We start from the raw sequence: 12,422 nt of genomic DNA, 5'->3' as shown, positions 1-12,422 counted from the left end.
TTTTTCTTAAATTTTCCTGATTTATCCTGTTGTTTTCAGTTTTTAAACTGTTTTGGTTTATTTGAATTTTGTATTTGGTTTTTGTTCCTAGTTTGTGAGAAGTTGAGCTTCAAAATTATTTTTTCACTATTTATGACTTATTTTCATAATGTAAAAAGTGTGTAATTATTAAACTCTTAATCTTAACACTGAGGCTGATTTGCATTGCTATAAAATTTACATTTTGATCACTCTGGGTTGTAAAAATTGGCATAGCATTTAAACTATGGTGCATTTTATATTGCTCAGTTTTCCTGAACTGTATTCTCCTAAAAGGTAGTCTGACAATAGAAACTACTGGCAGGCAGCCCAATCCTGAGCTGCCCAGGGCGCATGGCTGCAGCGGCGCCAGGAACGGCTCCCTCCTCATCCTGCGCGCCTCAGCCTGTCGCAGACGGTGCCTCAGGAGAAGAGGACTTTCATCCCCTTCTCCCGGGTAAGGGAAGCAGCCCTGCAATGGGGCTACTCACTTTACCACACGAGCCCCACACAAACGCCTTGGATTCGGTGGAGCAGAGCTCCAGGGGACCCACCTCCCTCCCTCCCTCCCCCTTTCTCCGCCTCCTGCCTCCCCGTTATGCCTCCTCCCTGCCCTCTCTCCACCCTCTGCCTGCCTCCACCCTCCCTGTAATGCCTCCACCCCGCCCCTGCTTACCGTGCGGCAATTTGGCAGTCCGTGAGACCACCGAGCAGTGGAGGACAGGTGCCCACCCGGCACTAGCCCAGTGCGGCCAGCACTGGGCTAGCACGGGTGCTTTCCCGACAGCAAGCCTTGCAGACGTGCCTTATGGCACGTTTGTAACAGTGTGCTCCAGCAGAAAGCCGGAGCACTGAGCTCAGGATTGGGCTCTAAGAGCCCAATCCTGAGCTGCCTGTGTGCACAGCTTCAGCGGCACAGAAAATGGCTGCCGCCGCATCCTGCACACCCAAGGCATCTGCGGGCAGCACCTCAGGAGAAGGGAACTTTCATCCCCTTCCCCCAGGTAAAGGGAGTAGCCCCACAGTGGGAGTAAAAGCCTCTGTGTCGGGCAGTGAGCCTGAAGTGGAGGCTTTGGATCCAGTAGAGCTTTGCTCCCTCTGTCCCCGCTCCTTCCCCCTGACATGCCTCCCCCCACCCTCTCCCCGCCTCCCACCTGATCGTGCTCTAAGTGACAAGTTAAGGCTGTTACAAATTCACTAATGTACAAAAAAAATGGCAATTTGATGCTGAGGTTTCTGTCTTAATTTCTGTGCCATGAAGGGCATAGAGACTTTCTGGGCACTCACTTCTTAGTATTGTGCTTGCTTACAAGTTTTGCTCTGTGTACCCACACTTCACCTTCCTTGTTAACTCTCCCTATTCCCTTGGCTACTTCCTCTGCTCTCTTAGCCATATACAGCTTGCCAAGGGAATACTGGAAGGAGGGAGGAAGCCCCTAGGCCCTAGCATATGCACCTCAGCAGCTGCAAAACACTCCAGAAACAGCAAGACAGTCCATAAATCAGGCACTAAGACGTGGGGCGTGCAAGGAAAAAGTCATTTCATGCCTGCATTTGTTGTACTTACTAAATGTGGTTTCACTTTGTTGGTCCCGTTTTAAAAAAAATGTTTCTTTACATTTCTTTACAAGTCTTGCATAGACTTACATTTTGTTATTGTGTACTGCCTCCTCATAGCTGCCATTTTCTTCTTTTGTGGTGCTCCAGACTAATGCCGGATTTGGAGATTTGGGGGAAAATAAATTTGCAGGTGCCTACAAAACAAGGCAGCTTCCACAATGCATTAATAATAGCATCTGCTGCCCCTACTAGCTCTTGTGTTAATTGTAAAGCAAAATAGAGTAAAAGGAGGACACTGACAAAACACTTTAGTTGTGACCCTATCAGGTGATAGGTGCATAGCCTGCAACCTCCTGCAATCATCGGATTCCAAGTGTATTTGTAGCTTCACTTCCAGAGAGGAATAACACAAATACATCCCCTTACAACACACACCTATGCAGAAGTAGGTCTTACTGTGTTTCTCAGAACAGTTTCTCAGCAGTCTTTGGAGAAGGCGTTTGACACGGTCCCACACCAAAGGCTGCTGAGAAAGCTTTACAGTCAGGGAATTAGAGGGCAGGTCCTCTCCTGGATTAGGAACTGGTTGAGGTCCAGGAAGCAGAGAGTGGGTGTCAATGGGCAGTTTTCACAATGGAGAGAGGTGAAAAGCGGTGTGCCCCAAGGATCTGTCCTGGGACCGGTGCTCTTCAACCTATTCATAAATGACCTGGAGGCAGGACTAAGCAGCGAGGTGGCCAAGTTTGCAGATGACACCAAACTTTTCCAAGTGGTGAAGGCCAGAAGAGATTGTGAAGAGCTCCAGAAGGATCTCTCCAAACTGGGAGACTGGGCAGCAAAATGACAGGTGCGTTCCAATGTAAGTAAGTGTAAAGTCATGCACATTGGGGCAAAGAATCAAAACTTTACATATAGGCTAATGGGTTCTGAGCTGTCTGTGACAGATCAGGAGAGAGATTGTGGGGTCCTTGTGGACAGCTAGATGAAAGTGTCAACCCGATGCGTGGTGGCAGTGAAGAAGGCTAATGCCATGCTTGGGATCATTAGGAAAGGCATTGAGAATACGACAGCTAATATTGTAATGCTGCTGTACAAATCGAAGGTAAGGCTACACCTGGAGTATTGTGTCCAGTTCTGGTCGCCTCATCTCAAAAAGGATATAGTGGAGATGGAAAAGGTGCAAAAGAGAGCAACCAAAATGATTACTGGGCTGGGGCACCTCCCTTATGAGGAAAGGCTACAGCATTTGGGCCTCTTCAGTCTAGAAAAGAGGCGCCTGAGGGGGGACATGATTGAGACATACAAAAACATGCAGGGGATAGACAGAGTGGATAGAGAGAGATACTCTACACTCTCACATAACACCAGAACTAGGGGCCATACGCTAAAATTGAGTGTTGGGAGAGTTAGAAGAAAATATTTCTTTACCCAGCGTGTAATTAGTTTGTGGAACTCTTTGCCACAAGAAGTAGTTATGGCATCTTGCCTGGATGCCTTTAAGAGGGGATTGGACAAATTTCTGGAGGAAAAGTTCATTACGGGTTACAAGTCATAGTAGGTATATGTAAGCTCTTGGTTTTAGAGGCAGGCTGCCTCTGATTGCCAGATGCAGGGGAGGGCACTGGGACACAGGCTGTGTCTGTTGTCTTGTGTGCTCCCTGGGGCAATTGGTGGGCCACTGTGAGATACAGGAAGCTGGACTAGATGGGCCTTTGGCCTGATCCAGCGGGGCTCTTCTTATGTGTTCAATGTGGTTTATTTGCAAGATTGCAGCCTTACAAAAGGAGATGGTAGCCCATCACCACCACCACCCCATGTGATAATTGAGCTACAAATGATCTGCAAAGTGACCCCTCAGCAACGTGACTCCTGATTGTAATATATGCTGAAATTTGTTGCCACCAACTTTTCTCTTTGTTGTTGAATCTCCCCAGCCAGGCAAGGGGTGCAGATCACTGATAGACTTTCTAAGTAAGCCTGTAACTTCAGACCAGGGTGTGGTGATTGAGGGAGTCAGCATTAGAGAGTACTGGTTGAGGGAGGAGGATCAGAGGATGTGGTCATTATTGTTAAGTCAGACTGGCCATGACCCATTAACTGTTCAGGTTGTTAACTATTCCGCATAGTAGGGGGGGAAAATTAGAGGGAAGAATCTTTAGCAGAAGTGGCACTCTGAAAGGGTGGCCTGTGTGACAACTGGGCTCTCCTATATCTTGAAAATATGATCAAAATTGCATATTTTCTCTTCTGTCATTTGTATCTAATGAGTTCCCAGGTGAGAACAAAGTGCTTATTTCAGGCCATCACTTGCTTAATGATATAACTTCCTGCTTCATGATATCAGTTCCAGCCCTCAGCAGGCACCATGGATGATGGTGCAACTTCAGTCTGCTGTATGACAAGTTTGACACTACTGCTCTAAACAGTTTGTCATGAATAAAGCCTTTAAAAAACAGACTGCTTATGACATCAACCCATTGATTTGCCAAAGGCTTTGTATGTCTCATACTAACTGAACTGCACTGAATGTACAGACTGAACCCCTAACATCCAGCTTTTGATCAGGGACTTTGCAGTACAAAAACAGTGTTCACACCTTGGAAACTGTGTTGTGTTTTTTTAAATAGCTGGAGATTTTACTTACAGGTACAAAAGCTGCTCTTGCCTCAAGTCATAGCAGCTTGTTTTTGCCTCACTTCTATAAACTTACCGTAAGTGTTGAATTCTACACAGACCTGAAGGCAACTTTTGTATTTTGTTTGATTTTTCCCATATACCATCTCAGATTGCCATCTAGTGGTTCAATCCCAAAAATAATTTTCCTTGCTCAAACAAAAGAATATGAATTTAGTTTCTATATCTTCAATATTTTTTTCATCTCTAGTATTTGGCTGGGCTAATACCCCCATACTTAAAACATCGGAGCTCCATCTATTGAGTCTTGTTCAGATGCCATAGGCCTGGAGTTTTTTTAAAATTCTCCTCCCTTTTCAGATCCTGATCTGATAACCCCACTTGCATATTTCACATGTAGATGCAAAAGCCACATATATGGGCATGCCTGAACACTGAAAATGTGGAAGATCACTATTTTTAAACAGATGCACATTCTAACCAATACAGATGTTATATTCTGATTACAGACTCAGGAAATGCACACAAAAAATATTTTAAGTGCCATCTGTTGAGATGGGGAAAAACGGTCAGGAGTTGAAACACTAATAGAACAGAAATTCAATACAATGCATTGGTTAACCAAAAAGGTTTTAACCAGCTGAAAACAGAAGTCACAAAGTTACTGGTTTGCCAAGAGCTGTTATATAATGTAGAGCCACACTGCAGTGAAAGAAAAAAAACTGCATGTTTTTCCACATACCTGGGACTTGCTGTTCCCACCTGCCTGTTTGTAGAACCTACAGCCTGGGGGCTTGTTCAAAGCGCTGTCTTTTCTCTACGGTGCCAAAGAAGCTTCATTTTATTGTTAGTATACACTAGACTAGACAATGCCTGTTCTGCAGTTTAAAAACAAAAAAAACATTATGTGCTGCCCAGTTCACAATTCAAGTAAGGGTGTGCCTATGTAAAACTGCTTCTGCATTTTGACAAAGCATTTCCACTAATTCTTAAGACAAACTGCTTTTATTGCCTGGTCTGTTGGCAACTGTCCATGACCAGCTAGCATTTGTTGAATTTTTGATGTAAACCGCTTACTTCACTGTTTGCCCTATGAAATATATGACTTTTGTAATTAGTACATTATTGATGATTTGCTTGACATTTGGTCTTACACTCTAATTTCTACATCTGCCAGGGGAATAGAAACTGGGGGTCATTTCACAAGATATAGCAAAACATGGATTCACTTTTCCACTGTCTATTGCATGTTAGATATAAAGTGGAAGTGCATTTGTTTGTCTGAAAATAATAATAATAATAATAATAATAATAATAATAATAATAATAATATGCATTCCAGAAGCTCGATCTAGATATGATTCCCATGTTACTTCATGTTTTCAGACACATACATGCCTTTTAAATGTTGGGGCAAATTATGTGGTCAAATGTTGTAAAGTGATCTCAGTATAAACAGGTTGCCGCCACATCAGAACTCTGTTCCCAAGGTGAGATGGTGGTCTTTCTGCTGTTTTTCATTTCCTGATAATTTCTGCTGTTTTTCTTTTCCTGATACTTTCTCCTGTGTTCTCAGTGGCTTCTGACAAGTTTGTTGGAAGATAACCAGGTTTTGACCTAATTTACAAAGCCCTTCTTATTTTTTCCTAGTCCCCCTTTCTTGCTGTTTCTCACCATGGGGCCTGCCTTTCTTTTGTGGAGCTTCTTAAATACTGTATGTTCCAAATCATGTGTTTCATCAGCTACTTTGTAAAATAAAACATTTTCCAAACTGAATGTTTAAATTCTGGTTTCATGTGATGTGATCTCTGCAGATTGAACAGCACACGTGCATGCCCTTACACTGTGCACTGTACACACTGATAGGTTTATCAGGCCAATGCATTGTTGATTTGAGTTCTGCATGTCACTTGATTTCTCCTTTTATAGTGTTATAAAAGTCAGCAAATACCCAGAGGCACTGTATGCCGGAGGAGGAAAACAAGATTGCATGAAATGTATCAGTGAAGTTGAATTTGGGGTATGGAATATTTTTGAAAAAAATATTTCCTGTGAAACAATATTAAGATGGCTGATCCCTTTCATCATCCCTAGATTAACTGTACAACAAGGAAAAAAAAAATACAATCCCACACACTGAAAACAAGCAATGACAGGTTGGCTTGCTGCAAACTTCCCTTGGGAAACAGGGCACTATTGTGTCACCGGCCATGTTTTTCTATAAGAATGCCTGGAAAAACATGACTTACATAAGCAGTAGGAGATGCCAAGCCCATTGGCCAGCATTTCCAGTTAATATTATTCTCAAAAACTCTTACCCAACTGTTATCACTGTGTGGGAACCATCTGCATTATGCTGAGAATGTTGCCTAGATAGACATACACACAAATGTTAATCTGCTACAAGCAAACAACCATCCAGAAACAAGAATTTCTCCTGTAGTTGAATGTCACTTATTGCCTCACCCCTGTTTACAGAACCTGCTTACACTTCAGATTACCTTCAGAGGCTTTCACATAATGCTAGCCATGAAGCATGGTCCAAGTGTTTACTTGGGTTTACTTCTCAGGTTTACTGGGTGAGATTTCTTAATATTGTTTCACAGGAACATTTCAAAAATATTCCATATCCCAAATTCAACTTCACTGATATATGTTCATGCAATCTTGTTTTCCTGGGTATTTGCTGACTTTTATAACACAGAAAAAGGAGAAATCAAGTGACATGCAGAGCACAAGTCAACAATGCACTGGCCTCATAAACCTAGCTGTGTACAGTGCACATATAAGGGCATTCACGTGTGCTGTTCAATCTCCAAAGTTCACATCACATGAAACCAGAATTTAAACATTCCGTTTGATAGATATTTCATTTTATGAAGTAGCTGCTGAAACACTTGATGAAACACATGATGTAGCACATATTCAAGAAGCTCCACAAAAGGAAGGCAGGCCCCATGGTGGGAAACAGCAAGAACAGGAGACTGGAGAAAATAAGAGGGGCTTTGTAAAATAGGTCGAAGTCTAGGACCTTCCAACAAACTTGTCAGAAGCCACTGAAGACCCCAGGAGAGAATATCAGGGAAGGAAAAACAACTGAAAGACCACCATCTCACCTTATGATTAAAGTACTGATATGGAAGTGACCTGTTTATATGGAGATCACTTTCGATCATTGCAAACAATTAAGTAAAACTGAATACAGAATTAAAAAAGAAAAGACAGAAAGAGGATGGGGAAGGTGGAGCAAAGAATCCGGCTGAGTGCCACTTGGAGAGGTTATTGTAGGTGAATTGCATAAGCGTTACCCAATTCACACTTCTGCTCCTCTTCAAAACCTGCAGAAAAGGTCACTTGCAGCAGGTATGTGTACATACTGCTTAAATTGCCCATTATGGTTGCAGTCTTATCCACACATATATGAGTAAGCCCCATATACGAATAAGCTCTCGCCCATAAAGTCACCAAGCATCAGACTGGATAAAACAACAACAAAGCCCACTGACTTTAATGGGACTTACTACTTAGTAGACATGCATAGGATTGGGAAATCTCTGTGAAATTTGCAGAACCAGCCCTAAATGAGCCAGAACTTTGTACTGCAAATAATGCTGGACCCTTCACTGAAATCCCAGTTGAACATGCCCAATAGGTGACTTCAAGCAAATACTAAAGTTCTAATTTTTATTTAGAATACATTCAATATTTTTTCATGAACAAGTGGTTTTGTAATTGTAATTTAATGTACTCTTACCACAGATTTATGGTAGCTCATTATTAATACTTTTACTTTATAGGTAAGGAACCTAGGATTTTAATCTGTACATTAAATTATGAGTACAAAACCACTTGTGCATGAAAAATATTGAATATATTCTAAATAAAATTAAAACTTCAGTATAACCCAGTGGTTCTCAATCTCTCTGGGAGAGTTTGAGCGGCAGTAAACATTGCAGGGGCGGGGGGAGGCAGCAACGCGATCCCCAGAATTGCGTCACTAAGGGGGCTGCAGGGACTGGCATTTACTTACCAGTCCCTTCTGCAGCCTCCCAGGGGTATGGGGAGCCCTGCGCGACCATTCGCAGGGCTCCCCGAAGCTTAGAAAGTGAAAGTGGATCGATTGTGCTCCGCCTCCACAAAACCGGAAGTGGAATGCGATTGCTCCACTTTCACTTTCTAAGCTTCGGGGAGCCCCACAGAGGGTTGCACAGGGCTCCCCACATCCCCGGGAGCCTGCTGCAGGGACTTGTAAGTAAATGCTAGTCCCTGCAGCCCCCTTAGTGATGTGTTCCTGAAGATTGTGTCGCTGTCTCCCCCCTGCCCCCCTGCCCTCACCCCTTAAGGGGGCAGAGGCCCGGTCCCTCAGGCCGGACCATTGAGACACTGTAGTTTGAGAAGCCCTGGTCCAACCCATTAGATGCTTCTAAATTGATCGTCTCCCCTTTCTTGCTATTGACCTTTTACTTATGCTGTAACATTCGTTATTTTGCAACTTGGAATGTTAACCATGGTTGTTTCACACCAACAGAGGGCAGTTGTTGACAAGGAAGTATTTTGTCCTTAAGTGCCCCACACTTGCTAAAGCATTGAAAACAATGCGGGGACTTTGCTGATTCTTGTTTACATTTAGTTTGAAACCAAAGTTTGCAACTAGGTCAGCCTCAGACATGCAAGTCCAGAACTACATTTTCTGCATCATAATGCAACCCTCACATCATTCTTCTGAGGGTTTTAGAAAGCAGAGAAAATTACAAGCAGTTAAACAACTTTGGAGCAGAAATGAAGCCAGTAAAGAATATAAATAAGTTGCTTCCCTGGCATGGTTTAAACCAGATGGATTGATTAATTTACATGTGCAAAGAAATGGGTGTTAGAAAATTAGCAAAATACTCTCCCCTATCTCTGAGTACACCCAAGAGACTGAGGCTGCAATCATATCCACAATGGGAGTAAGCCCCATTGACTATAATGGGATGGGCTGCCGAGAGCTCCTGGACCCGGCGGCTCCATGGAGGGCTGCCACCAGATCCTGTTCCTCCCGTGCTACCGTGGGAGGCTCCTCTGGAGAAGGGGACATCCGTCCCCTTCTCGCAAGTAAGGTAAGCAGCCCCACAATGGGGCTACTCACTTTAGTGGTGACCAAAGGTCGGCGCTAAAGTAAAGGCGAGCAGCCCTGCACGAGCGCCTTGGATCCTGCGGAGCTCAGCTCCGTGGATCTGCCTCCCTCCCTCCCCCTGACACACGTCCCCCATGCCCCTTGGCCACGCCTCCCCCCTCCCCAGAACACCTCCCCCATGCCCCCGGCCACGCCCCCACAGCCCGGCGGTTCAGGAGACCGCAGAGCTGCAGAACCTGGACGATCACCGGGTGCTAGCCCAGTGCTGGCTGGCGCTTGGCTAGCTCTGGCGGGAGCCCGGCGATGAGCCCCGCAAACATGCCTTACAGCTAGTTTGCAACTGAGGTCTGCAGCATGGAGCCATGCCACGGACCTCAGGATTGGGCTCTTATTTCTGAATAGACATGCATAGGACTGGGTTCAGAGTTTCATTACACCTGAAATGGGTGCCACATGGCCATAACCTCCACTGGAAAAGAGACACACACTGCAGAGGATTCATGCCACTGAAGTAATGTCAGAAGGTATTCATGGCAGGCATCTGTTACCACCTCTCCAGGAAAGTAGATTTCAATTAGACCATAAATAACAATACTATATGCACAACCTAAATACAGTGGCCTCACTGTGGTTGGTGTAACCCCCATTTATATATTTTAATATGTAACAGTACAGATCACCCAACAAATCAGTAACAAAAAACCAGCAGCCAACTTGATGGTACTCATACCACTAAATAAGAGTTCTAATATGAGCTCTGATACATGGAAATGGGAGCTGACTCATACTAACACCTTACAGGTTCCCTGCTGTGTCTTAATAACACCTCATTGACTCTCAGAACAATCAGTCTCATTGTTCAGTTTTGAGTTACAGAACTCTACTTTTTGTTACATAAGGCGGTTGTGTTTTCCTTTTCTGGTTCTTTGGCCATAACGTTTGATAGAATAAAGATATTTCAAAGTAGTTTGCTTCATTGCATTCTGCATTAAATTACAAATCAAATGATATTTAACATGATGATATTATCCAAAAATAATACACAATTTTGGCCAGTGATGGCGTCACACTCATCTGACTGAGTCACCCAGTGCAGAATGTTAGAGGTGACAGGTACCTTGCAGGTAATATAGTCTAGCCTCCTGCTCAGTTCAGAACTGTAGCAATGGCTACAGCATCCCAGAGAGATGCCTGTTCAGCTTCTACTTGAAAACCTCCAGTGAGGTAAAGCAGTGGCATTGCTAGGGGATGCATGCACAGACAACAAGAAGAAGAGTCAAATACCAATCCTTCTTCCTTCCTTGGCAGTACATCAGTCTACTTGCTGCTGGGCTAGGGACTGTGAATTCCCTTTTTCCCCTTAGTTCCCAGCAAGCAGATTCCCATGGTCAACTGGGATTCAATGCATAGAACTTCACAGTATTAGTGTACCAAGAACTCTCATCTGTCTCTGGATGCAATTCAAGATGGTTAGTGCCTTCTTTTCTATTTCTGCAAAACACCTGCCATGTCCCACTGGATAACTATCATCTCATTAACCCGACTATTAACAAGCATGGTCATTCACACAGGAGTCAGAACATTTTTTAATATTTCAGTCAACTAAAATGTTCTATTCTATGACAGGAGATTATGGGGAGGACGGTAGTGATAGGAAAAATCAGGGAGAGGTTTAGGGAAAACTCTGGTCTGGAGTCTCTTTCCAGCTCCCTACCATTTCTTTTCACAAGTTAGGGCAGAGGGAACAGAACTGATGGAGAAGCAGCTAAAGAACAGGCAGTGATAAAGGTGACTGATAGGCATAGGCGCTGCCTGAGCCCATCTGTCTCCTGAAGTGACTCACCACACCCCATGGCTGGCCTGCCCCTGCTAGGCCCACCAAAGACTAAGAGGTATATTGTGGCATGAGCTTTTTGTGGGCCAAAAAACTACTTCATCACACACATGAAGTGGTATTGGTATGTGTGTAGATTCGTTTATTTACTTGAAATATTTGTATCCTGCCTTTGCTCTTCTAGCAGGCAGGCACTCAAGGTGGCGCACAGCATATTTAAAAGAAAAAATTACTCAGAAATGTGGGAGAGATTTTTAGTCTCCTTGGCCATTCCCTAATGGACTTTAAGTTGCCGTACTTCAGGGGCGGAAAAGTTTTAAAGGATAACTCCAGCATGAAGCTACTGAATTGGAATTGATATGTAACTACTGGTTAGCTATGGAAAAGAAGTGTTTATGTCCGCCATTAACCTGGATTAACAATTCACAAGTCAGGAGTGGGTCATAGCCAGGTTCTGCCCAAGCCTTCCTGATGCCTGAGGTGGCATTCCAAATGTTGCTCCTTTTAACTGATGATGTGCCATCTTCTGTTACTACGACTCTCCAATGTTCTAATCTAACTCAACATTCTCCACCCTTCCATATTTGCTTTTTCCAATCTGCCCCCCTCTTCCTTTAACACTGTAGGGCAGGGGTGCCCAAACCCTGGTCCGGGGGCCACTTGTGACCCTTGAGGACTCCTAATCTGGCCTGCAGGGAGCCCCTAGTCTCCAAACAACCACTGGCCTTCCAGAGACTTGCTGGAGCCCATGCTGGCCAATCCAACTGCTCTCAGCGTGAGGGCGACTGTTCGACTTCTTGCATGAGCTGTGGGACGAGGGCTCCCTTCACTGCTTGCTGTTTCATGTTTGTGATGCAGCAGCAGCAGTGAAAGAAAGGCTGGCCTTTCTTTGTGCACGGCCTTTTATAGGCCTTGAGCTATTGCAAGACCTTCATTCATTCATATAAGTCCCATCTCTAATATATTCATTTATGTAAATTTATTCAAATTTGAAATTCTTTTTTCCCTGCCCCCCAACACAGTGTCTTAAAGATGGTGTGGCCCTCCTGCCAAAAAGTTTGGACATCCCTGCTCTAGGGAGTGAAAGGAGAAAGAGGAGCAGCAGAGGAAATATAGATGGGCCCAAATAACTGCCTGAAGCAACTGTTTCATTTGGCCTCATGGATGGGCCATTTCTGGTTACAAGTGTTCTGATTTGACAGAATATTTTATGCTTTTGTCTGGATTTCTTTTGTGCTCTGCATGTGGCATGCCTATCTT

General features: G+C 44.1%; 1 protein-coding gene across 1 annotated transcript in view; it reads left to right on the top strand.

The window, feature by feature from the left end:
• Positions 1-9,635, top strand: part of COL25A1 (collagen type XXV alpha 1 chain) — a 425,608-nt gene extending 415,973 nt beyond the window's left edge. Inside the window, exon 39 of the mRNA XM_066632336.1 lies at positions 9,495-9,635. Coding sequence (XP_066488433.1) covers positions 9,495-9,635 — 141 coding nt within the window. The remainder of the gene's footprint in view (positions 1-9,494) is intronic.
• Positions 9,636-12,422: the final 2,787 nt, after the last annotated feature.

Source organism: Tiliqua scincoides, chromosome 6 (assembly GCF_035046505.1).
Source record: "Tiliqua scincoides isolate rTilSci1 chromosome 6, rTilSci1.hap2, whole genome shotgun sequence".
In the NCBI taxonomy this organism is placed as follows: Eukaryota; Metazoa; Chordata; class Lepidosauria; order Squamata; family Scincidae; genus Tiliqua; species Tiliqua scincoides.
The sequence above is the reverse complement of the archived record's forward strand: the minus strand, read 5'-3'. Positions and strand labels throughout refer to the sequence as shown.